Source organism: Doryrhamphus excisus, chromosome 1, assembly GCF_030265055.1.
Source record: "Doryrhamphus excisus isolate RoL2022-K1 chromosome 1, RoL_Dexc_1.0, whole genome shotgun sequence".
Classification (NCBI taxonomy): Eukaryota; Metazoa; Chordata; class Actinopteri; order Syngnathiformes; family Syngnathidae; genus Doryrhamphus; species Doryrhamphus excisus.
Genome location: NC_080466.1, coordinates 17,392,577 through 17,420,218, shown reverse-complemented (window position 1 = coordinate 17,420,218; position 27,642 = coordinate 17,392,577). Strand labels below are relative to the sequence as shown.

The 27,642-nt window shown below is 44.0% G+C and overlaps 5 protein-coding genes across 8 annotated transcripts in view; 3 read left to right on the top strand and 2 right to left on the bottom strand.

Moving 5' to 3' along the window:
- Positions 1-690: 690 nt before the first annotated feature.
- LOC131133870 (actin-related protein 2/3 complex subunit 1A) lies at positions 691-7,207 on the bottom strand. Its single transcript, XM_058078969.1, has 11 exons — positions 5,323-7,207; positions 4,664-4,757; positions 4,429-4,533; positions 4,134-4,356; positions 3,922-4,029; positions 3,080-3,183; positions 2,894-3,002; positions 1,879-1,954; positions 1,623-1,816; positions 1,456-1,546; positions 691-1,386 (listed from the first exon to the last, which is right to left on the bottom strand). The coding sequence occupies exons 2-11, from the start codon at positions 4,725-4,727 to the stop codon at positions 1,348-1,350; spliced, it is 1,113 nt and encodes a 370-aa protein (XP_057934952.1). The 5' UTR covers positions 4,728-4,757; positions 5,323-7,207; the 3' UTR covers positions 691-1,347.
- LOC131133886 (lipopolysaccharide-induced tumor necrosis factor-alpha factor homolog) lies at positions 5,716-8,060 on the top strand. Its single transcript, XM_058078970.1, has 4 exons — positions 5,716-5,951; positions 6,022-6,144; positions 7,243-7,417; positions 7,496-8,060. The coding sequence occupies exons 1-4, from the start codon at positions 5,891-5,893 to the stop codon at positions 7,611-7,613; spliced, it is 477 nt and encodes a 158-aa protein (XP_057934953.1). The 5' UTR covers positions 5,716-5,890; the 3' UTR covers positions 7,614-8,060.
- Positions 8,061-8,664: 604 nt separating this feature from the next.
- Positions 8,665-27,642, bottom strand: part of abcg2b (ATP-binding cassette, sub-family G (WHITE), member 2b) — a 31,934-nt gene continuing 12,956 nt past the window's right edge. For 2 of the 4 annotated variants that reach the window (XM_058086898.1, XM_058086906.1), the window contains 16 exons: positions 21,769-21,855; positions 21,093-21,273; positions 20,850-20,986; positions 20,651-20,710; positions 19,967-20,084; positions 19,742-19,897; positions 19,506-19,663; positions 17,300-17,613; positions 17,082-17,233; positions 15,425-15,576; positions 15,248-15,337; positions 15,046-15,170; positions 12,748-12,902; positions 12,598-12,687; positions 12,469-12,521; positions 8,665-12,394 (listed from right to left, as the gene is read on the bottom strand). In XM_058086898.1, coding sequence (XP_057942881.1) covers positions 12,247-12,394; positions 12,469-12,521; positions 12,598-12,687; positions 12,748-12,902; positions 15,046-15,170; positions 15,248-15,337; positions 15,425-15,576; positions 17,082-17,233; positions 17,300-17,613; positions 19,506-19,663; positions 19,742-19,897; positions 19,967-20,084; positions 20,651-20,691 — 1,752 coding nt within the window. In that variant the 5' untranslated portion in view covers positions 20,692-20,710; positions 20,850-20,986; positions 21,093-21,273; positions 21,769-21,855 and the 3' untranslated portion in view covers positions 8,665-12,246. Of the gene's footprint in view, positions 12,395-12,468; positions 12,522-12,597; positions 12,688-12,747; positions 12,903-15,045; positions 15,171-15,247; positions 15,338-15,424; positions 15,577-17,081; positions 17,234-17,299; positions 17,614-19,505; positions 19,664-19,741; positions 19,898-19,966; positions 20,085-20,650; positions 20,711-20,849; positions 21,002-21,092; positions 21,274-21,768; positions 21,856-27,642 lie in introns of those variants that run through there. The other 2 variants (XM_058086893.1, XM_058086886.1) reach the window with 2 other exon arrangements.
- LOC131138207 (proline-rich protein 18-like) lies at positions 8,979-14,004 on the top strand. The gene has a single exon (XM_058086940.1). It carries the CDS (start codon positions 9,045-9,047, stop codon positions 9,966-9,968), a length of 924 nt encoding a protein of 307 aa, XP_057942923.1. The 5' UTR covers positions 8,979-9,044; the 3' UTR covers positions 9,969-14,004.
- hapstr1b (HUWE1 associated protein modifying stress responses b) lies at positions 22,773-27,259 on the top strand. Its single transcript, XM_058086951.1, has 4 exons — positions 22,773-23,215; positions 25,531-25,611; positions 25,689-25,964; positions 26,232-27,259. Exons 1-4 carry the CDS (start codon positions 23,020-23,022, stop codon positions 26,468-26,470), a joined length of 792 nt encoding a protein of 263 aa, XP_057942934.1. The 5' UTR covers positions 22,773-23,019; the 3' UTR covers positions 26,471-27,259.

The window sequence follows — 27,642 nt, the reverse complement described above, 5'->3', positions numbered from 1 at the left end:
TATAATATAATGCTATAGTGCTTATAATGACTCCAATATAAATTGAATTAGTTTTCACGGAAAGTCGATCATTGCATTACTTGATGAAACACTTGAAAGATACATGAGATTAAAGATGAAGGCTGAGCTTGACCTGCAATTCGTCACCAAAACGCAAGAGGGCGGTGTTTTTCCTGAGCGAGGAACCACTAGTTTATTAGTGATGTATTCAAAGACCTCTGATGATAATCATAGAATTGTGTTTTTTTTTTTATTTTACCTTGTGCCTTGAATGTATTTGTCTATAATTTGCATATTTGAACGGCCACTATTTTAAAAAGTTGATTAGCAATGTAGCTTCCTGTGCTGTAGTGAACCACAGCGATTGGGATCCACTGTCACATCGCCATCGGTTCCTCCGGGCAGCCTATTTTTTGGCAGCTACATGTTGGGCAAGCTGATCTGTACTGTGCATGTGAAATCTATGTCATCCATCTATTCTACAGCAGTTGGAGCGTAAATGTCAGACAAACACGTTTGTTGTTTGGTCATTTTGTGACTCACATTCTGCTGCTTAACGCTCCGCTACAGCCGGACACCATCTTTGTACCTCTGAAGAGAGGATACCTGAAAGTAAGAACAATATAAAACATGAGGGAGAACCAGGCAAACAGTGGTAACACATGCAGAGAATAAAGACAACAGGCAGGGTAGGGTGCCTTGTGTTCTGTAAATGTATCTCATCTTTATTTAGCTTCCACCTGGGTTACATAGAAATCCTCCATATTGTGTGGTCCTAGCATGGTAGCTACAGTGCGCTAAAAGGCTGTGGCGCCGTGCGCCTCTCGACAGCCGGCCGCAACATGACGACAGAACATCCATGACCCCCTTGGGTCTTGGCTCCTAACTGTGACTTCATCACCCAACGACAACACGCTGATATATTCACATTCAGGTGATTATTCAGTCTGCTTTTTCTTCTTTGTTGATAAAACGCAACGCTTTGTGTTGAACTTTTGGTACTGGAGGTTAGAGAACATAAAAACACACAAGTCACATGTCACGTTTGAATACGCGGCTGAGGCTCCTCCCGCTTTCTGATGACCCAGGCTTCACTTTTTTTTTAAAAATCAAACAACAGCAAGAAAAGAAAATCAACAGTGATGTCACACGTCAGTTCTGTGTGTGTGTGCGCGTGTGTGTGTGTTTTGACACCCCCCAAGAGTGTGTTATGGTCTGATCAGTGCTTCGGCAGACACTCGATAAGTTGCGTGTTACTGGCTGCGTCGCAGGGGCGGGTGGGCGGTCAGCTGGAAAGGGTGAGGTGGAGGTCGCAGCGTCGCTTCATTATTCTTTCACAACATTTCTTCACATGATGCGCAGACCCTGGATAGAAGCTTCTAGACTCTGCGGAGAAGAAGACAAACAAGACAATGCTGACAGCTCTGCGGTTGTGTGAGTGTGTTTTACGTCTACCTTAAAGTCCCAAATAGTCATGGCTCCATCGATGCCTGTGGTGCAGAACTTGCGACAATCCCTTTTGTCCCCCTCATAGATAGACACTTGGCTGATGCAGCGACAAACAGAAATTCTTTTTAACCACACGATGGTAAATAATAAACATCCACCAGAGAGTCACCTACGTGATGCTGTTCTGGTGCAGTGTGTCCAGCGCAGTGTTGCGGTCCTCAGTGGTGGCCCTCTTGTCCATGTTACGGAAGCGCTCCATGGCCGAGATGTTCCTCTGGATGCTCTGCTTGGGGAGGTCCAGCTTTGACACGAACGTCAGTGCGCCGCCGTCATCGCAGCGGAACAGCATGGGGCAGCAGTCGTGGCCCTGGTGGCACACAAACACGTTTAAAGCCTCGCTCGGCCGTGTGCACAGCACGTGGACCTTACCGCTGCGACCAGACTGTTCTCAGAGACAAACATGACGCTGAGGAGAGGCAGGAACTCAGTCTTCAACTGCAAAGGACTAAAAAGACAAAAAGATAAACAAGTCAAGAGGAGTGTTTGATTTCCGCTCTCTTGCCCTCTCATACACCTTATGAAAAATTGTGCTGTATTTTTTCCCCTTAGAGATAGCTGATGTCACACCCCATAATAGCAGCATGTCTGCATGATGAATGTTTGGGATGTTAATATAAGCCATCCATTTGTTAGTAAGAATATAATCATCAAATGCACAGGCCATTGTGTAATAATGAAGTTACATTCATATTTATCAGGAATGTTCCCATCCACATTTTTTGGCTTCAGATCTGATCCGTTTTTTTTTAATAGTCTCACTGATCTAATGCGGATGCTTTTTTTTCTTTTTAAATAATGAGCTTTTGTTACAAACTTGATTTTGTGGATTTGAATATGGTTATAGAAAATAACTTTTCTAATGGGATGTCAGCCTCAGCACTTATTTTGAAGGCTGGAAATGTGATGTTGATGCGAGCTGATGCAGGAATACACACACCTTCTCGCCTTTTTTGTCCTCAGAAACTGTATGTGGTCAACGGACATTGTAAGCAGCAGGAAAACCCAACACACACACAGCTGCACTGCTGAACAAAGCTAACCCTAGATGCTTCCATTCATTGCAGAGTGGCGCTACGGAGCCAAATATCCAACGTGAAAAATCAAACTAACTTTCCAAGGGTGCACGGTGGACATGTCTGCACTATGGTGTTGCCATCTTGAGGGTGGCAGGTGTGGAATGGCAACCAGCCCATTACTGCACCTACCATGTTGGAGGTGGCTCAGTTACAAACATCCGCATCCTGAAGATGGTATTGGGACATCCCTAATATTTATGTAATCATATACGCATGGAAAGAGACTTTGACAACCCTTTAACTAAAGAATAGTAACGTGGTAATATTGGAACTTGTATTTCATACAAGAGGTAGAAATAGAAACATACGTGGACGTCTTGGAGCTGTCCACCACGGTGACAGTGCTGTCATGGCTGACCCACGCTAGACGATTGCCAGAGGCTGAGAAGGAGACAGAATGGACCCAACCCCCTCCTCCTAAGTTGACCAACAAGCATACCTGGTTTAGTGGCTTGTTGATACCTTGTGTATAAATAAAAGAAGACAAGACACACCTGCTCCTCCAAACTCTGCTAGCACAGCTCCAAAGGGCATCTTGCTGCCCCAGGGTGTGGGGCCTGGTTTCTCTTCCACCTCCTTAATGTAGGCTGAGAACACCCTGGAGAGCACAAAGAGGGGAAGGGACGGGAGAACGGGAACCAGAAACATTTCTATCACGGTTGGCCATGTAATGTTTGTATCAATGAAGCTGCATTCGTGGAGATAACCCGGGAACAACGGGTGTAGTTCATTCAGGCCCAATGAGTTTGCTACCTCAAAGGGCTGACACAGAAATCAAAATGGAGTAAAAAGGTGAACCACAGATTATACACCCCTGATGAAAATGTTAAGAGCAGTTAAAAAACGGCAAGGATGGACCAGCCTCAGCCCAAATGAAGGTTGTTACTGGTGCAGAATACAGGTCATTTGTAGTTCTAAAACATATTCTGCTTTTCATGTTTTTCCCCCCCACCCACTTTTAGAAAATGCATAATGGCCAATTATGGCAATTTGACAATCCTATCACTGCAACAAGGAGGTTGCAGTCCTGTGGGAAGTGCATAGTGACGTCTGGAGTATTGTCTTCCCAAATTAGCATGAAGATCATCATGTTGGATTTCCCTGCAAACACTGGATATTTCTTCCAATGTCAGTCCAAAGTCTCCGCCATTTTAGACCAAACACGGGCCTGGGGCCATTTGCGACCCGTGACTCATTTATTATTGGCAAAGGGGTTTTTTGAAGCCTTTTCACAAAATACAAAAAAATATAAAAAAAATATCACCCCCCCCCCCCCATCCTTTCATCTTTCTGTATGCAGCCTTCAGGGGAAAACCATTCCTAATTTACACCCCACCTGCATTTGAAGTCACACGAACCAGCGGCCAGCAGCACGTTGTTGGGATGCCAGTCCAGACTGAGAATGGTGGAGCGTACGGGCTTCTTGATGTGCTTGCTCACCCACCTGAAGCCCAAAGAACAACATTTTGTTATAAAATATTGAAGGTTCATGGACTAGTCCTCATTGAAGCGTTTCTAAAAACCAAATACACATCTTAATCACCTTACCAGTCATTCTCCGACTCAAAGTAGCAGACAGAAATGAGCCGGGCACCGCTGCCGACTGCAAACTTGTTCTCCAGCGGGGACCACTTGACGAAAGTGGCGGCTCTGTTGATCCTGAGGATGACCAGTGTGGGCTTCCACAAGCCTTCCTTCTGGGACCACACATAGGCATTGCGGTCCGCTCCACACGTCACTATGCGGTCACTTTTGGGGGCCCAGTCGATGCCTGCCAAGAGTAACAACAATATTTGAGGATGTCCCCTTCACAGAGACATGAGTACATTTGGGAATTGAGTACCTGTAATGTGTCCGTTGTGTTCCTTCAGCTCGTGAGTCTTAACCCACTGGTTGCCGCTCTTCTTATAAATATGAACTTCATGGTTATTGGGACTAATGGCAATCTCTGTGTGAAAACAACAGGGGGTTAAAGAAGGTAGCGAAAACGAGCTAAACCAGTTCCCGTTCTTACGGGAATGGTGACTTGGAATGACGTGGTGCATTCCAAGACCAAAAACAAAAAAAAAAAGCCTTACGTGTCCTGTCACGGTTCCACGCGTGGCAGGTGATGGGCTCCAACAGAAACTGATGAAGGGACATCTTGTCTGGGTGTGGTCCTTCAGCAGAGCTCTGCAGTCACACAGTGCAAACTTTATTACAGCTGGCACCATTCATTAAGCAGCACTGAACTTTGCCTGCACTGGAAATTCACACACCACGTCTGACAAAAAACATCCCTCATTTCATTGAGACTAAATGGCTCCAGTTATCTTTGAACTTGAATGCAACGTTAACCGGTTAGAGCCAGCATAGTTACACTAGCCATTCACAGCATAAAAGTCTTCTTTAAATTCATTTAGCACGTATTCTATCTTCCCACAAGATGAATTATGTACGCCCCAGTTGTGTAGTTACTATTTCGGTTTGTTTTTGCCATGGTTTAGTCCCCTAGATTACTAGTCTGCCGAGCTAAACCCTCAAATTAGCTAACATATGATTTCGCTAGCTCATCCCACTGGCTGGCAAGCGTCTCTTCCTTGTCAAGGGGGCCTACTGTCATAGAGGTTATTTTAATAACACACTCTTCACTTGAAAAAACTCTTCTTTCATAAGTAGGCCTCCCTTATCGGTAGCGACCCCGGTGTTTCCTGACAGGGCGGCTGTGCATTAAAGCCTTGCTCGCGGGCTAACTCACCTCTCGGCTCCTCGGTGTGCTCCGTTAGCCGGCAAGCTAAGCAGCTCTAAATGGGAATGGTTCGATGAGGAGTGGACGTGAATTCGCGGACTCTGGTCAGTCGACACGAATTCGTCCGGGAATGTTGAGGGAATGTCAAGACGGCCGACGACGTAGTGCCTTCGGGAACATCCGGTGGGTGAAGTCGTCTGTGAGAAAACCGCTGGTGCCTGACTGACTGACAGCTAGCTTAGAGCCGCATCAAGCTAGCCAGCCGCTACTTTCAATGAGCGCATGAGCAGAAAGAGCGCCTCTGGTGGACACATTAGGACATGCATCAGATTGGCGCACAGTGCTCTGCTTGACATTCTTTGGGGTAATTTCCCCCCCACACCTGCCAGGTGCTTACATACTAAATACATTAAATACACAGTGATTAGTATCATTACTATTTGACCCCTCATTGCCTTAGCTTTGCATTATGGGTAACATTTTCTCCAACCAATCAGAGAGAGTTCAATTAGTCATGTCACCTGGCAGGCCTGCAGGCATAGTAAACTCACACAACACATTTGCTCTATAAGCAAACATGGAGTCCTTTTCCAACATGGATGAGCACTTTCCCACACCGCCACCGTACTTCCTACCAGGTAACTAATACAGCATTCATTCAGGTGTTAAACACTCCCAACATGGATGATAAATGTTGTTTGTGTGCAGATGGGCAAGATGTGAAGGTTTATCACGTTCACTCACCCTTCAGAGCGCCTTTTCCTCCTTTTCCTACTTCTCCTACTTCCCTTTCTCCTGGAGGAGGATGTTCTACGCAGTCACTCCCGCAAGGTACTCGTACTTTGTGCAGGGCCGAAGGCTTTTTACGGCCCCAAGTAAGATTTTGTTTGTGGCCGATGAAATGACGCATAAGGCTACACAACACAGTTGGAATGTTTTTTCAGTTAACATTGGAAATTCACGGCAAAATGTGAACGGAACATTTATAAACAAACACTTATGGTTACTTTTACCGAAACTTAACATTTATATGCAGTTAGAATTGATTTCTACATGTAAAACTATAAAAATTTGTTTTTTTTTGTAGTTGTGGTGATGTTTGTAGTGTCCATGAATGCACCTCGCTGTGTTCGAGTGACAATAAGGAAGTGTAGTTTCCAACACAAGTTGTGTTCAGGTCAGTATAAAGTTATTAGAGAGCGTTAAGACTCCGTGTGACTCTGTGGGGAGCTACACTGTGCCGCCCTATTTTGTGCCCTGACTGTGTTAGTTAACAAAGAACTACAGAGTCAACTGCTGATGACATCATAGACAGGTCTATGCAATATTAGCTACATTTTGTCATACATTTTTGACATTAACCAAGAAAAACGCCAGCCAAGGCATATGCTAACAGAGCTTCCACTGTACTAGAATTTCAGTTTAGAAGTTGCTAATCAAATATACAGCGCAAAATGTCCACAAGGGAACGATACTGGGATTTGAATTTTTTTTTTGGGAGATTGAAAAAAAATTGCATGCACACTGTCTCAGTTGCATCGAGACTGGGACGGGTCGCTGGATAATTACCGACGTGTGGGGCTACAAACACGTCTTGCCACATGAAGAATTAAGAAAAAATGAAAGAATGCATGCGCGTATATCCGTCATTGTCCAATTTCCAAGGCTCATCTAGACTTACGATGACGTGGACTGACTTCTATGATTCATTTTGGGGATAGCAGCCCTATTAGCATCCTATTAGCTTGACAAAATGGCAAGCGGAAGTAGCCGACTCCCAAAAATGAACATTTAAGGTTACTTTAACCTTCATGGAAGACACGACGTGGCAGCTTCCTGTTTTCACAATGACGCTAACCAAGGTTCCACTGTATGCTAACCAAGATTCCACTGCATGTTTCTCTGCATCTTTCTTCTCTTGTCCCCCAGTGTCTGCACCCCCTCTCTCCACCCCCAGGCCCAAGTTCGTGAGCTACGAGACCGAGTTGCATCGCTCTCCTGCTCCGACCACATGTCCTTCCTGTCGCGCCCAAGTCACCACCAGGGTCACCTTTCGGACGGGAAGACACGCGTGGCTCATGTGTCTCGTGTTGGCGCTGTGCGGGTAAGCCGAGGTGCATTCGGAGGCCTTAATCCCGTTATCTGGTTACTACGAATAAGGTGTATGCTAATGTTGTTGCAGGTTGGTGCTGGGCTGCTGCCTCATTCCCCTCCTGGTCCAGCATTTTAAAGATGCCCACCACAGCTGTCCCAGATGTTATCGTGTGCTTCATGTGCAGCGCAGAACTTGCTGTCACTGATAGCTGCTTTTACTTTTACATTGGCGGTCCTCGCCTTCTTAAATGGATGATATTTTTCAAGCACAGAAATAAATGTTAAAAATGTATTTTATGAGTGAGTGAGTGATCTATCCTACATGCTAACCACTCAGCCGCCGTGTGACCCAAACCCAACGGGAATTCCTTATTTTTAAATGAAAATCTTCATATTTGGAGGATGGAACACCTGTTTTTAACCTTCTAAATATACTTTTAAACATTAGAGCACTCCAGACACAAAATAACACCCCTATTGTCACCTTAACACTCCCATTAGCCAATATGGTAGACATAGTAAGCGAAAGTAAGACACACAATACTTGCTCTGGTGTGTGTTGCTGTAAATGTGTTTTGGTGCTAGGGAACCTGGGCAGGTGACGGACAGGAAGTGGTAATGGGGCTTCAGAGTCGAGTAGCAGCAGTAGACCGTGTTGGGGATTCTTGTGCCTATTGTGAGATCATTCAAACCGGCAATAAAAACCCGATCAAATCTGGTGCTTGTGTGTCTCACCCAACATTACAGTAAATGTAAAAATGCTTGATTTCAATGCTTGAAAAAGTACATACTAGTACAATTAGCTTAGTCGTAGACCCTATACAATGATATTAGGGTGTACCCCGCCTCTCAACTTGAAGTCAGCTGGGATAAATAAAATTGACTCAACTTTATTTGTCGAGCACTTTTCCTGCAAGGACATGCAACACAAAGTGCTTTACAGAATAAAAAACAATTACAAAGAAAGCCCCTCCCTCCCACCCTCCATACTACACACACACACACACACACACACAGTAGGGAGACATGGCATGGCACTGAGGATCAAGGAAACGCCCCCTTTGGGGTTGTCCACACTGGGAGGAGCCGCAGGCCGTGCCATCAGGGGACCAGCATCCAGGCCCCCCGACTCCGACAGATGGGCGGACCCCCACATCAAAGGGAGGAACCCCCAGCCGGCCGGTTTGAAGGGACCTAAGGACAGCACCCCCCCAGCAGACCCGACACAGCCCCCAGTGTGGAGGACCACCCCCCCGAGGAAACACTGGAGTTAAAAGCTAAAGACTAAGAGCATAAAATAGGACTAAAAAGATAAAAAAGCATGTAATGTGAACCCCAGTCACAATCATCACATCCAAATCATTCTTCCACATCATTTGTGATGTCAACATTTTCATAATTTTGCTTCATAATGAATTCTATTTTATTTTGAGAATAGAAAAATCAAGTTGCCACCCTTTGGACCCAGCTGGTGGTGTGTGTCGGTAAAGGTGACACCAGAGGATTAGACGTTCATGTCTATTTTAGACGGCTGAGCCTCACAGTCATTAGCATGTGAGGCCGCCTGGTGCCTCGTCCCCTCCCCTCCCCTCCTGACCAGGTATAAGGCCACCTCTGGGTGTCAGCCTGTCCAGTATATGAGGCTCCCGGCACCGAGCGAGCCCTGCATGGCCCAACATGCTCCGAGGTACCTCACCTTCTTCACTAGATGCTTTCCCTCACTGGTGCCCTTTTCCTTCTTGAAGTTCCAGCGGAAGACCGAGCTCCTGGCCTACCTCGTCCTGTGCGTTTCTAAAATGCCCTTCATACCACCTGTGTCGCTGCCTCGCTCCGTGTCGGGATTGACCGGGAAGGATAAAGCTGTGGACGGAACTGACAAGACAAAGATGGCGAAAGAAGACAAAGGCAGCTCAGTGAAAGAACGCCTGGCTTTGAACCTCAAGCAGCTGAGCAAGAAGAGCCCACCCAGGAGTCACCTGCCCACCACAAGAGTACTTCCAGGGCCGGAGCTGCACCCAAAAAAGAAGGGATTCCCAGAGATCAGCCCCGCCTCCAGCACGGGGGCGTCCCTGATGAAGGCCCAGCAGCGGAAACACACCAACTCAACAAAGAGTGAACCTGAGCTGAGAACCAGAACTAAAAGTCACCCAGAAGAGACCCGCTTCACGCTAACACTCACGCCCGAGGCCGTGCTGCTGCTTCAGCGGAGAAACAGCGAGAGACGTTCGGCCACCAGGAACGTCGCCAACAACACAACCGTTTCCATCAACGTCCCAGACTCCAGACGCAGGAGGGACCCGCTCTCCAGGAGGCACCCGGCCTCCACTCTGCGCCACAGCGCCCCCGCAGGCCGAGTGGCTGCCCGGACTGACGTGAGTGCCATGGTGAAGGTGTCGCTGCTCAACGAACGGCACAAGTACGACGATGTGGAGTACGAAGACGAGCAAGATGGCGTGGACGAGCGCGTGGTGCTTAAGTGCACGGAGTGGCTGCGGGGACTAGAAAACACGCCTGTGTCGTTTGCGCTCAAAAAGAGCGCTAGCAGCACGAAAAGCTTCTAAAGGTGAAATGGAGATATTGTTGACTACTTTTACACAACAAAAATATTTTTTTCTTTGCATTTTTTCACATTTTACATAAAAACAGTGTAGTACGCTTGCCAGGCCAGTAGATGGCAGTGTGACATCTTAAAACAACACACAATGTGCACAGACTGCTTGTCCTCACAGATCTTTTGATATTCCCTTAAACAAAAGATGATGTGCTTTCAGGATATGAAATATAAAGTCAAAGTCAAGCAGACTGGAACCTCGGTTAGCATCAAAAATGTATGCCTCGGTTAACGTATACTATGATGCACGTCTTATCGTGTTGGTAATACAAGAGTCCAACTCTGTTTGTATGTTTGGTTTTTAAAATTGCTGGTTAGCATCTTATTAGCTAGCCTATTAGTTAGCCAAATAAAATGGTTTGATGTCATCAGCAGATGACTCCAAAATATTAACCCAAAGCACCTTTTTTATAGTTTTACACTAAAACCATTGTAAATGGCATTGATATATTGATTTATTTTTCCAACAACATCATCATGTTCACCTCATTGTAGATATCGCTACCTCACAAGATGGCGGTTTTATAAATAATGACTGTGGTAGACTATGGTTGGTCTATTATTTATCAAAACATAGTGTGGGATACCATTGATTCAGCTTCCGAGTACAATTCAGGCTGGTATCGATGATACCGATACTTAAATTCACCTAATTAAAACATGAAAATAATTGACTAATTATTCACAATTTACACATGGCTTTGTTGGTCAATGTTTCTACGGACAATTTCAGAGCATGAGGAGCTGGTATCAGAAGTATCAATATTTCAGTATCGATCCCCAGATCACTACTTAACACTTCACAGCGTGTTCCACATGATAGTGAAAAAAACTCCTCCTCCTATCCCATGTGGAAGTGGTAATTTTTTGGGTTCTTACGTTTAGAAGAAATAAATTTGAGGCTAGCTTGCTGGCTCCCTAATTCACTAGCTTGCGGATGTTTGCGGAGTCCCTGCAGCATAAGATGTTTGTTTACGTGTTGTAAACAAAGAAGAATCAGAGAGTACAGATGAATATAGGGGTGTTATTTCACATTTCCAGGGCTCTAATAATGTTAAAACTGTATTTAGAAAGACATAACCAGTTTTTCCGCTGTAAATGAGGGCCAACTGTATACTGTATCGTATATATTGTGTTTTCTTTTATTTTATTTGGGCAGCTTTATTAAAGTAGCAGTACTGCATGTCAGTGGAACACCATATCACACCATATCACCAGCACAGCAAAAAGCCGCTCAGACTGCAATGTTATTTGTATTCAATATTATTTTTGCATCTGCATGGTATCATCCATCCATCCATCCGCGAGGGTATGCTGGAGCCTACTGCACGGTATCAATAGGTGTTGAACAATCTATCAAGTACTACACTTGAGGAGTAGCAGCACACTTTGCCCACATTCCCTCATCTTAAGAAGCTTTGTTAGGTCTTACACGGCTTTCATGTTGCTGCACACTTCCCACATGCACGGAGCAGGTGTGCTTAGTGGCAGATTATCCGCCTTGCAGCAGAACGTTTCAACACATGTGTTCAGGTGGAAAACAGCTTACATTTACATTCATACCTATGGATAATTTAGTCTCCAATTAATCTAACATGCAAGTATTAGAAGGTGGTGAACAGGTTTTGTATGCTTAATATGTCTTATTTTGTTGTATGTTTCTACTACATTAAGTAATAGGAGGACGACAGGGACTCTAAGTAGAAGGTGGTAAACAGGTTTTGTATACTTAATATGTTGTATTTTCTCTTATGTTATCTACAATATTGGGTAATCTAAGAGTAAAGTTGACTATAGGGATGTTATTTCATGTCTAGAGGGCTCTAATGGTGTTAGAAACCACATTTAGAAGGTGGTAAACAGGTTTTGTATACCTAATATGTTGTATTTTCTCTTATGTCATCTACAAAATTGGGTAATCTGAGCATAAAGTTGACTATAGGGATGTTATTTCATGTCTAGAGGGCTCTAATAGTGTTAGAAACCACATTTAGAAGGTGGTAAACATGTTTTCTATGCTCTAACTACAAAAATATTCCAAGTATAAATGAAGAAATCCTACTTGACGGATATTGACTTATCACGGTCCGGAGACAATTTTCCGCTATAAAGGAGGGATTACGCTCCAGTGTGGCCTTGGTGGAGGTCTGTGGGGTTCTCGCACGCTGTTGAGTGCCGTCAAATAAATGCTAAAAAATAGTGTAAACAGGTGACGGGATGAGCGTGCTTCACTTCCATCGGTTGATCCTCCGCAGCTGAACGTAGGCCAGGGACATGCAGACCAGGATGATCCCCAGCAGGGCCACCTGGTTCTGCCAGAAACCCCAGGTGGAGTAGTCGATGTCCTGGCTGCGGAGGAAGAGCTCGCCCGGGATGCTGCAGGAGCCAAAGAGAGAATTTGTGTGAGTTTAAGTTGGGTGTTGTTGATGAGTCATGGCTGCGGTTCTCACATGCTGGTGTTGGAGTAGAAGACCTGTCCCGTCATCTCGTTGATGAACGCAGCCTGACGCCGAGAGGAAAAAGAGATGTAGGTTAAACAAGTTGCGTTCGGCTCCACCTTGTTCTGGTGTCTTACATACGTTCAGTCCATATCTGAAGATGCTGATCCACTTGAGCCAGGAGAGCCAGCTCAACATGGCGTTGAGGTTGACCAGGTAGCCGCCGAACACCTGAAACACACACACGCAGTATAAACGACAGGACGCCATTCCCGCGTTTTTGTGACTCACCATCATAAAAACGAAGGGCAGAGCAATGAGGATGTTGGCCATGGCGAAGGAAGACACGCTAGCGGACACCAGGAAGGCCAAGCTGACCCCCGCCAGGCTGACCAGAGACATGGTCAGAGCGAAGCACAGGAAGGCAGCCAAGGCTGGCTTCAGTCCTGCACAGTGAACAACACACTTTCTCGTGGACTTGCTCATACATTCCAGCTCAAAGCTTTTTAAACCTGCAGCAGCTTTGAGAAGACCAGGGTGAGAAACAAGCTCAAGGGAGACCCGAGGGGTCATTTCTAGACATATTAGCCTTCCTACCGTCATCCCTTAATTCATCAAACCCAGCCATTTGTCCCCCCAGACAACCTCTTCAGTAGCCACAATTTTAGACTGATCTTTCAAGGCAAACATAATATTGTGTTCTATGGCTATATGAACATGGAACCTACCAAAACAAAGATTAGACTCCTGTCTTTCATCAGGAAAAAAAACATTTGTTTCTACCTTTTTCTGTTCTTTCGCAATCAGCAGTGGAACATAGGTAAGTTTCAGGAAAATATCCGTTCCCAACTAGCTTCACTTTTTACACTTTTTGTGATATCTAAATACCTAAATACCAACGTAAACAACACAAAAGAGGTCTGTTTACATCAAAATAACCATTTGTTTAGAAATATAACACCATGAACTATTTACAATTTTCACATTTGTAACTGAACGTAAGTGCACACGCGTGCGCATGTGTTCAAATTTCCCTAAACTGTATAACCTTCTGCGCGCTACACTACTCCGCCACGCTTTCTAAAGTCCTCCTTCCTTCCACGTATGATTCTTCCCTGAATGTGATCTCTGCTGAGCTCTTCTGCCAACTAGTGGCCATTTTTATAGCGTATGTGAAATCCATTAGTAGAGAGTTGCATCATTGCCACATAAAATGTTGGTATCAGGCGTTCGGGATTCTAAAACATACTAGAAATACATCATTGGTATGAGTTATGTAGCGATACCAATATAAGGTATTTAGAAAGTTTAGTTCTATAAAATAGAATTTGTGCAGATATATTATGTCAACTCTGAATCGCATTATATTTTGTGTGGAGTACCTCAGGGCTCTGTCCTTGGGCCAAAATAGTTTCTTCTGCATGTTCAAGATTTTGTTAGTGTATCCTAACTACTCACATGTATCCTGTTTGCGGATGATACCACTTGATTTTGATCTCACATATTGTTGAATGTGGTTCAACAAAATCAAAATGTGCTTTGATGTAAATAAATTATCTTTAAATGTTGAACAAACAAACTTTATGATATTCAGAGATACTGGCGCTGCAGTGAATATACGGTAGATAGTAGTGAAATGAGCAGAGGAAGGAAAACAGTCTTTGTGTGTCATTGTGTACAGTAGCATGTCAAAGATACATGATAAAAATAATATCAATTCTAAAAAATATAAATAAAAAAAATAAAATTTGTATATGATTTTATATAATTTTATATGTAATATTTTAAATTTAAAAAATGTCAACGTTTATATAAATTCTGAAGACATTTCAAAAATCCTTGAAGTGTAAGAACTACAAGTCAACAACTACGAGCATTGCACGATGCTCAATATTGCTTTTCTTCATATCCCATATTACTTTATTATTATTGGAGCGTAAACAACCTTCCTTATTGCAATATGAACTACAGTAAACCTCGGATATATCGGATTCAATTGTTCCCACTGGTTTTGTCCGATATAAGCGAAATCCGTTATATGCGTATACCGGAAAATGTCCGTTTTACGCATATATCGGATTTATATCCGGTATATGCGTAAATGGGATTTTATCCGTTATAAAAAGGCACTTCCTTGACTATGTTTCCAATGTACCTGGACGCGCAGGCAACGCTGCAAATGACGTTGTATAGCGGCCTGTCACGATTCGGTGAATCGGAGCGCCACGATGCGGCCATCCGATAGAAGGGAGGGAAATTTAATGGAAATGCATTGGAACGGGACTGGAGATTTTGTCCGAAATAGGCGAAATCCGTTATAAAAAATCCGATATATGCAATGAATTTTTATTGGAAATGCATTACAGAAAAATCGGTTCTTTTTTATCTGTCCGTTGTGAGCGAATTTCCGATATATCCGAGGTTTACTGTATATGAAATTATGAATTGGTTCCACTGGCCCGTGTAGGCTTTAACCCGGATGTGATCCAAATAGCACATTTGGTGTCTTTCTGCTGGCTCTTGGTTGTTTTGGTGCACCACATGCTAAAGCTAGTGTGTTGCGTGTGTGTACGTGTGTGTGTACGTTACCCATCATGTAGTAGGCGATGGCTGAAAACAAAAAGATGGGAATGATGCGGTTGGGGATGAGGTCGGCAACAATCTTGGAGAGGAAGTAGACAGACGTGCGGTAGTAGCCGCTGGAGTTCTCATGGCTGGAAAAGAAGACACAAAGAAGCATAGAAGATGTTTAGCTGCTCACGGAGGAACGGACATTCTGCAGGTCGCTCACAGGAAAATGGCTCTCTCGTTGATGAAGAGCTCCACGGCGGAGAGATTCCCAAACACCATGTTGATGATAAGGAAGAAGAAGGCGCCACTCCTGCGAGAAAAAAAAGATTTTAAAAAAATCCAATGAATTAATCCAGGAATTTGTGCAGTGTGTAAGTGCTTGTCATGTGTGTTGCACCTGTTCTGCAAGGCTTCGGGCAGGCTGAGCGGCATTTGGTAATAAATGAGTCCCACCAAAACGGCAAAGAAGATGTTGAGAGCCAGCTGGGCATAGGACGTCTGCGGATTCCTCAGCGTGTTCAGGATCGTCCTGCCGCAGACCACGCGCATCTGCCGCACGCACACACACACGATACATCACTCTATTTATTCATAGCCGTGATGGCCCTCATCAACATGGTTTGCTGGGAGGGCGGCCAAGTCCTTTCATAAAAGACCTCACAACTTCTAGGTCACAATACTCATCATTCCAGCCCAGCGTATTAGGACAGTAGTATTAGGACAAATTATGTCATTTTAGGCTAGGTTTTAAGTTGTAAAATTCTGGAAAAAAGGGGAATAAACCTGTAATTTTCAGAAAAGGTTGAAGTTCTGAAAATAATGTTATAAGAATAAAGTCAAAATATTAGGGAATAAAAACATAATTCTGAGAAGAAAATTTACATAAAGAAAGTAATTGGAAAATTTTAAAAACAACAAGAATATATTAAGACAAAAATGTCAGATTGTATCAATCCTAATAACATGGAGAAAAATCATCTCATTTTAGTTGCAATATTAAAGAAAAAATATGCTAAGAGTTGTAATATTCTGACAAACGACGAAAACAGGAATACATGTTGTAATATCAGTAGCATAGAGCTGGGATATTCAAGGATAAGTATGGTAATATAAGTAGAATGAAGCTGAAATATTCAAGGATACATATAGTAATATCAGTAGCATAGAGCTGTAGTATTCAAGGATAGATATGGTAATATAAGTAGCATAAAGCTGAAATATTCAAGGATAGATATGGTAATCTAAGTAGCATGAAGCTGAAATATTCAAGGATAGATATGGTAATATAAGTAGCATGAAGCTGAAATATTCAAGGATAGATATGGTAATATCAGTAGCATAGAACTGTGATATTCAAGGATAAGTATGGCAATCTAAGTAGCATGAAGTGGAAATATTCAAGGATAAATATGGTAATATCAGTAGCATGGAGCTGAAATATTCAAGGATAGATATGGTAATATCAGTAGCATAGAGCTGAAATATTGAAGGCTACATTAGTAATATAAGTAGCAAAGAGCTGTGATATCCAAGGATAAGTATTGTAATATCAGTAGCATGAAGCTGAAATATTCAAGGATACATATGGTAATATCAGTAGCATAGAACTGTGATATTCAAGGATAAGTATGGCAATCTAAGTAGAATGAAGTGGAAATATTCAAGGATAAATATGGTAATATCAGTAGCATGGAGCTGAAGTATTCAAGGATACATTAGTAATATAAGTAGCATAGAGCTGTGATATTCAAGGATAAGTATTGTAATATTAGTAGCATGAAGCTGAAATACTCAAGGATACATATGGTAATATCAGTAGCATAGAGGTGAAGTATTCAAGGATACATTAGTAATATCAGTAGCATAGAGCTGAAATATAAATGGGTACAATGGTAATATCAGTAGCATTTTAAAGCAAGTACTGGCCGATGTCGATACGGTACTTTTTCACTGATATCGGCTGATACAGATATGCACCTGCAGTACCTATTGTCGTATTAATGTTGAAAGAAAGTAAAAAGTCCTGATTGAGTGCAGCAGCAGTGTTTTCTCACCTGGTAGAGGAACGAAGTTGCATAACGATCAGTCTTTTGCAGAGCAGTGATGCCATCAGCAAGGCTGCGGTGGATACGGTCCAGCTGGTGCAGCATATCCCGACACAGCTGGGACTGATAGTACCGCACCGCCAAGATGTTCTTACACTCAGCTGCAGAGAGCGAGCGGCCGTGATGAAGGCGTTAGCATTAGCTATGTGGTGTCCGGAGCACAGTACCTGTGTTGATTTCTTCCAAAGCGGATTGAGCCTCGCCATTGGTGACGTCCATGAAGAAATCAGCAGGGTTGTCCAAGGACTCCATCTGGAAGCCTGAAACAAAACATGATGTTGATGCTGAGAAACAAACAAACATCATGACAAGGTGGGCACGCGCCGCACCAAGGTTTGTAAAGTATTGGAGCGCTCGGTCGGCCGCCCCCGCGTACACCACCTCCCCTTTATGCATGAGAGTCAGGTGGTCGAAGCAGCGGAAGATGGAGAAGCGCGGCTGGTGGATGGAGAAGATGACGGTCTTGCCTCGCCTGGATAGTCTAGAAACAGCACACACATCAGTCACCCACGTTTTCCATATGCTGGAACCTCGTTTAGCTGAGTTTTCCCTTCCTGCTCAGCGGTAAGCGTACAAGAAGTAGGATTAAATATTAATAAATGGAATCTTTTTGTAGTTAGAGCAGAGAAAATCTGTTTACCTTCTAAATGCCACTTTTAACATTATTAGAGCCCTCTAGCATGTACCCTGTACCCCTACATTTACACTCCTATTCCCCAATATAGTAGACACAATCAGAAGAAACAAGACATACATGAGATAACATAGACTCTCATGTTAGCAGTACCTTGTTTTTTTTAGGACAGCGTACTTCCTACAGTGGCTATTGTCTCATCAATGTATTGTAATGACGCCTTCAAATGGCTTCACACTGGTATTAGTAGACATAAAAAAAGGTAATACACCATTTAAATTAAACTCCTGCTCATGTTTGTCACAGTAAATGTGTTCCCTCTCGGACCTTAGTGGTGGGCGAGCAGGAAGTGACGTCAGAGTTGTAGTTTGTTATGAGTTATGGTGTTCCGGGCACACCTGGCCAGGAGAAGGCCCCACCCCGGGGCAGACCTAGGACATGCTGGAGGGATTATGTCTCACAGCTGGCCTGGGAACGCCTTAGTGTTTTCTTGATGGAACTGGAGGAGGTGGACCAGGAAGTCTGGGCTTCCCTACTGAGACTGCTGACCAACCACCTTGACCCAGATAAGCGGATGGATGGATGGATGGAAGGATGGATGGAAACATGGATGGATAAATGGATGGATGGATGGATGATGTATGGATGGAAGGACGGATTGAAGGATGGATGGATGGATGGATGGATGATGTATGGATGGAAGGATGGATTGAAGGATGGATGGATGAAGGATGTAAACCTGGATGGATGGATGGATGGATGGATGGCTGGATGGATGGAAACATGGATGGATGGAAGGATGATGTATGGATGGAAGGACGGATTGAAGGATGGATGGATGGATGATGAAGGGATGGAAACATGGATGGATGGAAGGACGGATTGAAGGATGGATGGATGGATGATGAAGGGATGGAAACATGGATGGATGGATGGATGGATGGATGATGGATGATGTATGGATGGAAGGACGGATTGAAGGATGGATGGATGGATGGATGGATGAAGGATGGAAACATGGATGATGTATGGATGATGTATGGATGGAAGGACGGATTGAAGGATGGATGGATGATGAATGGATGGATGGAAGGAAGGATGGAAACATGGATGGATGGATGGATGAATGATGTATGGATGGAAGGACGGATTGAAGGATGGATGGATGGATGATGAAGGGATGGAAACATGGATGGATGGAAGGACGGATTGAAGGATGGATGGATGGATGATGAAGGGATGGAAACATGGATGGATGGATGGATGATGTATGGATGGAAGGACGGATTGAAGGAAGGATGGATGGATGGATGAAGGATGGAAACATGGATGATGTATGGATGATGTATGGATGGAAGGACGGATTGAAGGATGGATGGATGATGGATGGATGGATGGAAGGAAGGATGGAAACATGGATGGATGGATGGATGATGTATGGATGGAAGGACGGATTGAAGGATGGATGGAAGGAAGGATGGAAACATGGATGGATGGATGGATGAATGATGTATGGATGGAAGGACGGACGGATTGAAGGATGGATGGAAGGAAGGAAGGAAGGAAGGAAGGAAGGAAGGAAGGAATACATTTTCTTAGTTGGTAAAAAAATAGCACAAATAAAAGTAACTCAAAATAAATGAATAAACATCAATAAAAATGCATTGGAAAACGGGGGTCCTCGTGCAAGCCCATTTGATGGGCTTAATGATAAGAAGAATGATTTAAGGGAGTGGTACTTGTGCAGCAGGCCGATGATGCAGTTGGCCGTGTGGGAGTCCAGCCCGGTGGTGGGTTCGTCCAGGAAGAGCAGAGAGGGAGAGGTGATGAGTTCCATCCCGATGCTGCAGCGCTTCCTCTCGCCGCCCGACACCCCGCGCAGAAACTCTGTCCCTATCTGTGCACAGCGACAAAACAATCACTCTGACTGACTTGTGACTGGTCCTGCACAGCAAAGACGTGACAGCACGTGCACCTTGGTGTCTGCACAGTCAGTCAGGCCCAGGTCATCTATGATGGCCACCACCCTGCTACGCTTCTCTGACGCCGAGTGGCATTGAGGGTCCAGGCGCAGGTTGGCGCTGAAGAGGAGGTTCTCCCTGACAGTAAGTGTTCCCATCAGGATGTCATCCTTGGAACAAAAAGCTCCCAAAAGTCAGAGTGTTCATGTCCGCCATCTTGTGCGGGCGTACTTGCATACCTGGACTACATAAGCAGAACTCAACCTGAGGTCAGAGGTCACCAGCGTGCCATCCACACGGACACTTCCTTGCCGAAGTCCGGCGGGATCTTTTCTACCCGCAATGACATCCAGAAGCCTGGTGAGGAAAATGTAAAATGACTGTTTTATTCTTTTTTCTGTTTTTTCTTTTATTATTTGTTATTTTATAATAACAATATTAGTAAAAACATCATTTTTACCTGAGCTAATTGTCCAAAATAGCAACTTGATTCTTTGTTTTGTAGCATCATGCTTCTAAAATACCTTTTCCCCATCATATTATAACTTTATTCATGTAAAATTATTAACTTTTTTCACAGGATTGTTTTTTTTTATCTTCATATCTTAATGTCATTGTCCTAATATTTCAACTTCATTCTTATAAAACTTGTTTTTTTTCCTTTTTCAATTATTTTTTCTTCTCACTTTTTGACTAAAATAAATAATAATAATATTACTTTGATCTGACCACATTTTCCAAAATAGCAACTTTACCTTTTTGTTTATCTTTAATTCAACTTCATGCTTGCAAACAGTTTATTTTTCTATTTGTTATTTTGACTTTATTCATCCCAGCTGTGCAGCCGGAAACAGGTCCCGGACCGCACTTAGAATAGCACTGCTTTCATGTTCTTCAGTTAGCACGTACGAAGGTTTACTTACGATGTTTTTCCACTTCCTGTGGCGCCCATGATGGCGTTCATCCCGGGTCTAATGATGCCACTGCAACAACACAGAAGAAAGTAAATAAATGTAGTGTTCTTGTCAAACAGTAACTCATTTGTATTATTAAACGTGATCTAGTTGCGTGTTATTTTAATATTTCTGAAGGGGGGGGGCAGGATGACAGGAGGTGTCCTACCTGACATCTTTGAGGATGAACTTGACCGGACCTTTCCTCCGGCAGAACCTGCTCTCTTGGACACAGTAGTGCAAGTTGCTGAAGGTCACCGTCGGCCCTCGTTCTCGGGAATAGTCCTCCAGCGTACAAACGTCCTCCTTCCCCGCGCACATGTTCAAACGGTACAATGCCAAACAAACACAAGCCGGGTGAAGAAGAATCAGCCGAGAAGGAAGGCACGTGTACGGTGAAGGAGGTTCCAACCTGCAATTAACTCGGCTCTGCCATAAAATCTTCTCATCTTTGGACTCCCTTATTCAGATAAAGACGCTGACCGTGCCGTGAACTCATCATCTCAGCAACTGCAGCCAAGATGCTCTGATAACCGCTTGATACTCCAACAGAGGGTTGTTCAAAGTGCGGCCCTCAGCTATTTTTATTGGCTCTTGGCCCATTCCAAAAATAGAACATAACAAGTAAATTATGATAACAGCATAAATGGAAAAACAAGCAGTAATTTTACAAGAATAAAGTCAAAATATGAAGACTAACAAGAAAAAGTTGTCATATTAGTTGAAATATTAAATAAAATAATATTTTTTAAAGCTGTAAGAAACAACTTATAAAGTTGTCATTTTTGAACAAATTGAAAGGTAGAATAAAGTCACAACTAGAAAGAAAATGTACAAGTCTTTTTTTTCCAGAAAAATGGTTGCAACTTTGTGGGAAAAAAACTTGTAACATTAAAAGGAAAATTTTCATTTTTGTAGCGCAGTTGAAAAACATGTAAAGTTGTAATTACTGGAAATCTACGTGGTGGAAAAGGTTATAATGTGACCAGAATAAGGTCAAAATATCGTTGGAATAAAGTCAAAGAAAATTGACAAGAACAAAGTTGGAATATTTGGGAAATGTGAAAAATTTGATACTAATAACTCACCTTTCCACATCACATCATTCCATTTTTCAGGGTACGGCCCTCAGTAGAAAAAGTTTGGACACCCCTGCGCCAACATGACCCTATACACTTTGCAAAGATCACAACGCACAATCAAAAGTGAGCACTTTTATGTTTGTAATCAAAATGGTTCACTTTGCATTGCAAAAAGTATGCAGGCATAATTCATGAAGTGTCAAGAGTGACTCGTCAGTGCATCACATCCAGTCTTGTGCACCAAAATATGACAAACTTGTGTGTGATATTTAATATTGTGATAAATTGTGATAATAGTGACGAAATGTGGAAGCAAACCGCAAAATAAATATCCCTGAGGCAGATATCGCCATCAAATACTGCGCCAACACTTTGTTTACCCTGAAATCCGAATGCGGAAGTATAACTGGCGTCATATCCTGTTTTTGCGACTATTTTTTTTTAATATATTTAAAAATACAATGTTCATATTAGTGTTTATCTTCGATTATGTGTTTAATTTGTCATCTTTATATTTGTGTGGATTTGTATTTAACTAAAAGTTAAGTCCTAAAACCAAGCTATAGGCCGGAATGTGTCTGTCGGCTTCATGGAATCCAGAGACAACACGTAACTTGTTGCGTCACTGCCATTAAAGCTTTTTTATAAAGGGCCTCTTATCGTCGTTATACTTGCCGAAATAGCTAAATGAATGTGTACGACTAACTTTCCGAAACAACCGAACATTTCTACCAGCACAACAGAGCGGTGTGCTTTTGCGAGATCACATTACAGCCACGAAAGCACCGCTTCTACTGCCAGTCTGCCCCCCTGCCGCACACAATACTGTAAGGCAGGCCAAACAGGAGAGTCTTTGGGGGGCGGGATCAATGTTGTTTTGCTAATGTTCTTCTCCTTTCTCGTCGCCGTCCAGTTAGATTTCGCGGTCGGCCCAGAGAGCCATGCTGAGATGTCGCTCTAGCCAATCGCCTTTCAGAACAATCCCGAGGTGGGCGGGGCTAGGCAAAGAAATTCTTGTGTTGTCATCCCGTCGAGTGGCTGAGCTCGATGGTGTATGTGTACGCAGGGCGGATTGGCCACCACACACAATGCGACTCTAGCGACGACTGTGTTGCTTTTTCTTCGTTCTAGAACATTGTGGAGCATTGTTCTCCTTCAGCGCATCGAACAAAGATCTTTTGAGTACCCAAAGATCAAGGGACCGTATATTTCAAACGGAGGCTAGCTTCCAGGCTACCGGCTAACGCCTTATTAGCTATGGAGGAAAGGAAGGAGGAGGGGGAAGCCGAGATCCAGGGGCACGGCCCGGAGCACTGGTTCTCCAAGTGGGAACGCCAGTGCCTGGCCGTGGCAGATCAGAACGAGCCGAGCGACGAGGAGACTGAACAGAACCAACAGAAGCTGTGGCACCTCTTCCAGAACTCGGCCACCGCGGTGGCCCAGCTCTACAAAGGTGAGGACCGGGAAGTGTCGTTGGTGACAGACTTGACAGCTAAAGGGAGTTAGCTTAAGGCTAAAGCTAATCCCTGCGGCTAACTGGATGAGCAGACACAAAGGGCACCGGCTAACGCGAGCTAACTGCGTTAGCCAACTTTATCTTTCCGCATGCTTCACACTGCATCGCAGTAAAGCGGTCTGTGCCCTTTGTCTGAACGCCTCATGTGGTTAAACCATCGGATTTGTTATGCTTGCCTCTGTGGGATCGTGTTGTGGTGTCCCATCAAGTTAGCTCGATGCTAATGCTAGCTGTAGCTTCAAACCGGTCACAGCTCGGCGTTGTGAAAGTGCAACACTAATGTTAACCTCACACAAATAATATAGTAATAATCTATTTTACTAAGCTCCCAAACGCTTCATCGCCGCTAAGCAGCGGGCCTCGCAGTGATGCTAAGCTAAAGCTACTCAGCGGTCAAATTAACAACTCATCTAGTTAGTGACTTGAATTATTCGAATCTGGTGACGCAGACAGATCGCACCCGCAATGGGCTGTCTCGGAAGGACCCAGGACTCAAATGTATACCCGAAGTCCATTTTCAGCTGATTGTTGCTGAATTTGCTGCAGAGTTTCGCTCGTTTGGGTTGTCAAACGTCAACATGAGGCAGACAGAATGCACACTATTATACCAGCACCTTACATCACCACTGTGGTATGTTGTTTTGAAATAGTTGCCCCCCCTTCCCCAAACCCCCCTCCATGCTGCTGTTGTAGTCTTTCACTGTAATGTATCTACTGCTGAAAATGGCTGCCCAAGATGCTGCACCCTAGTCTGGACAAACATGATCCACCTCCAGTCAAGAAACATCTGCCGCTAAGCAGCCTGGCAGCTGTGTTGTGCTTCAAGTCAACACAAGCTGGTCATCTCCTTGGAGCAGATTAAAATCAGGATTTATCCAAGGATTGAAAGCTTCGACCTCGCCACTCTTGTACATCAGATGTTTGTTTGTCTGTCTGTCACACTGCGGCTCAACAGTAGGTCTGCCAAGCGACCTTAGTGGGTTAGCGAGGTGTGTTGTCTCAAGCCAGGCATGCTTGGACTACAAAGATGGCACTCTTTAAGGCCATGGGAAATTCAGCTTATCTAAGAGGACCTCTTATGCCTTTTCCACTTTTCCGACCTATAATTATATTCGCGTCTTAAACGATGCCAAAGTCTCAAATAATGAGGTTTGTGCTTTGTGCATTTGGATGGGAGACCTGAAAGAAGTAAGACAGATGTATTTATGTGGGCGTGCCCGGGTACAGGTTGTTAGCTGTACAACCGGAGTGGGCATGCCTGGTGGGCGGAATAAATTAAAACAGCATTTTGGAAATACAATTGGAACAGGTGCCAATTCTGGAAGATCTAGAAAGCTTTCTGTGCAGGTTATTGTGTGTAGCTGGGAGTCCACAACTCAATACAAAGGGCCAAAAATGAGCATAATAGATCCCCTTTAAGAGGTTTTGGCTTAAAATCAGCAATAGATGCACCATGATGGCATCACTGATGGTCATTGAGAACCCAATTAAAAACTGGGTCGCACTGTGACTGGGGAAAGCGGTTTCTTGGTGTGTCAGGAATCAAATGCAATATGAACTAGATGCCAGAAGACATTGGGTCTGAATTCCTAAGAAACTGAAAATGAGGTGTAAATGGAGACATTATATAATTACATATACATGCTATATATATCTCATGATAACAGTGTCTATAACCTTGTACTTATGAAAAATGCTAATGTTGGCATGCAACTTCTAGCATGATAGAGCCAAGTGTCGGTGTTTGTTAGTACTTATGAAAATGTTAAAAATGCTATTGTGCTAATGTTAGTATGCTATTGTGTAATGCTATTATAGTTATGCAAGTATGCAACATTAGCAGGGTAGAGCTGGGTGTCTTAAGTTAATGTTAGGATGCTAACATTAGCATGCAGAACCTAGCATAGAGCGCACAGGACTGGGTTGTTGCAATACAACCCCTGGTTTTTGCTGCTGGAAACTAAAATGGCCGTCTTCATTTGTTGAGAATGTAAATAATAACAAATAAATCATAATAATAAACATTGCAGTTCCAAGAGGACCTTCACCAAGGTGCCTAGTATTATATGGCCCCTGCTAGCAGACACTATTTGCTGGGGTTCGTGGCACCGGCATATCAACACTGCCGTCTAGTGGATGCCACGTGGTACAGCATGTGACACACTACGTATCAGTTGCAGTTTTGAGCATTCAAACGCTGGTGGTTGTGTGGATATGTGGCACTAACAACACAGTGTCAATGTGATCCACAGACAGAGAATGTCAACAACAAGGCCTTTCTCTCTGGGTGCCCTTCCAGAACGCAGCCACCGCCGTCACTAACATGTACAAAGGTAAGCTCATACCATGCCCCCTACAAGTCTTCCTGGGGTCCCCGTCCACTAAAAGAGCCGCGTTTGTCATTGTGCAGAGAGCATGGAGGCCCGCCAGCGCAGCTACGACCTGGGCATCCAGATAGGCTACCAGCGCAGGAACAAGGAGGTGATCGCCTGGGTGAAGAAGCGCCGGCGAACCATCCGACGGGAGGACCTTATCAGCTTCCTGTGCGGGAAGATCCCCCCTCCACGGACACCTCGGGCCCCGACCCGAGGTGCCATGGTGACCGCCAGCCGGCCGCCTCCGCCGGAGACCGGCAGCTCTGTGGAGACGGACCTGCAGCCCTTCAGGGAGGCCATAGCCCTGCACGGTCAGTACCAAACGCACCTCAACCAACACATGCCTTGGTCTATGTAGCACCCCACCAAGCTCCCAACACCGCAGATAGATTGTAATCCTGTTCCAAATACTGCATTCCTGCCTAAATGAAAACATGTTTTACATCGGAAACAAAAAGTTGAATCATAAGGGTACAGTCAAAATATGAAATAAGAGAAAAAAGTTGTACTATAATGACAAAAACGGCACAATTTTATGAGAATAAATAAACACGACCTCCCATGTCGTCCCCCCTCAGGCCTCAGCGGTGCCATGGCCAGCATTTCCGTCCGCTCCGGACCGCCCGGCTCACCCACCCACCCCGCGCAGTCCCTGGGCCGGCGCAGGAATGGCCTGCACGATGTCGACCTCAACACGTTTATCGCTGAGGAGATGGCGCTCCACTTGGATTCCACTGCCAACCGCAAGCGAGGCCCCACCCCCTGCAGTGACGTCATCACAGACTCGCCCACTCATAAACGGAACCGGATGCTCTGAGCCACCCCCCCACTCCCCCCACCCTTGCCTCCCACGAGGCCCACTTGTTGGACAGCCGATGAGAACTGAACCTCGGCTCGCCGCCAAAGCGTCATCCTAGCTGCATTGCTACGTGTAATAAAAAGTCAAATATTACAACACACTTTTTTCCTCTCCTGCTCTATTTTGTTACTCACTCACGTGACTTGTTCTCTTATTTACTTCCTGTTTGCTTAGAGCAAGCGCCACCATTTCTAAAGCGCACATTTCATTTGTACATCCGCCTTCCTCCGTGAGAGCCGGAGCTGATCTGAGTCTCGTGTGGAAGGCCATATTGCCGTTCCAAATGTTAGCCATCAGAGTGCTTGCATCCCAACGGGCCGCGTCCTCCTCGTCCCCTGCCTTTTAGACGGCCACTACACTCGCTGTGTTTTGGATGCAAGTTGACTCCTGCTTTCGGGTCACAAAGCCGTCGCTCAGAACCGTCATCAACCTTCCTAACAGAATCTGCACTCTTTATGTTTACACTCAGACTGATCAGTTCCATGTTTACATTGAGGCCCACACAGGAAGACTTTCAATCATTTCCAACAAGGCTTGCAATGCTTTTTTTGTTTTGGAAAAATCACACTGCTTTGTGATACAATCTTTATGTAATGTGTGTAAATAAAGACGTAGGTGCTGTTATTATGTGGTAAATATTGTAAAAAATAAAAAAAAACAAGCAAAAATAAACACGTGCAAATGAATCATGTACAATAACCATTATGACAATAAAGGAACTACAACTATTTCACAAACCTCAGTTTTACTTTTTTACCACCACAAAAAATGGAAAATAACCCAACACTTGGGTTTATTTCCAGATTAGTCACTGAGAATGCCTGGTCATGCATTTTTACCACTTTTCACCTTGACTATTTTCCTTTTTTAGTAGTGTGGGTTCCAAGATAGAACAAGATAGCTAACACCGTCAAACATACATTGTCTTACATACTTGTTTGCTATGTCACTACAAAAGTTACAGAAACAACAAACCCGCCTTGCAGAAAAGATGCAGTACTGATTGTCTGACACAAGAGGGCGACAAGTTTCTATTTTCTCACGCAATAAAGCTGAAGGGGCAATTACACATCAATATTCCCATGATGTCTGTATCTTGCATGTGTTTATTTTTGACATTTTTATTATGC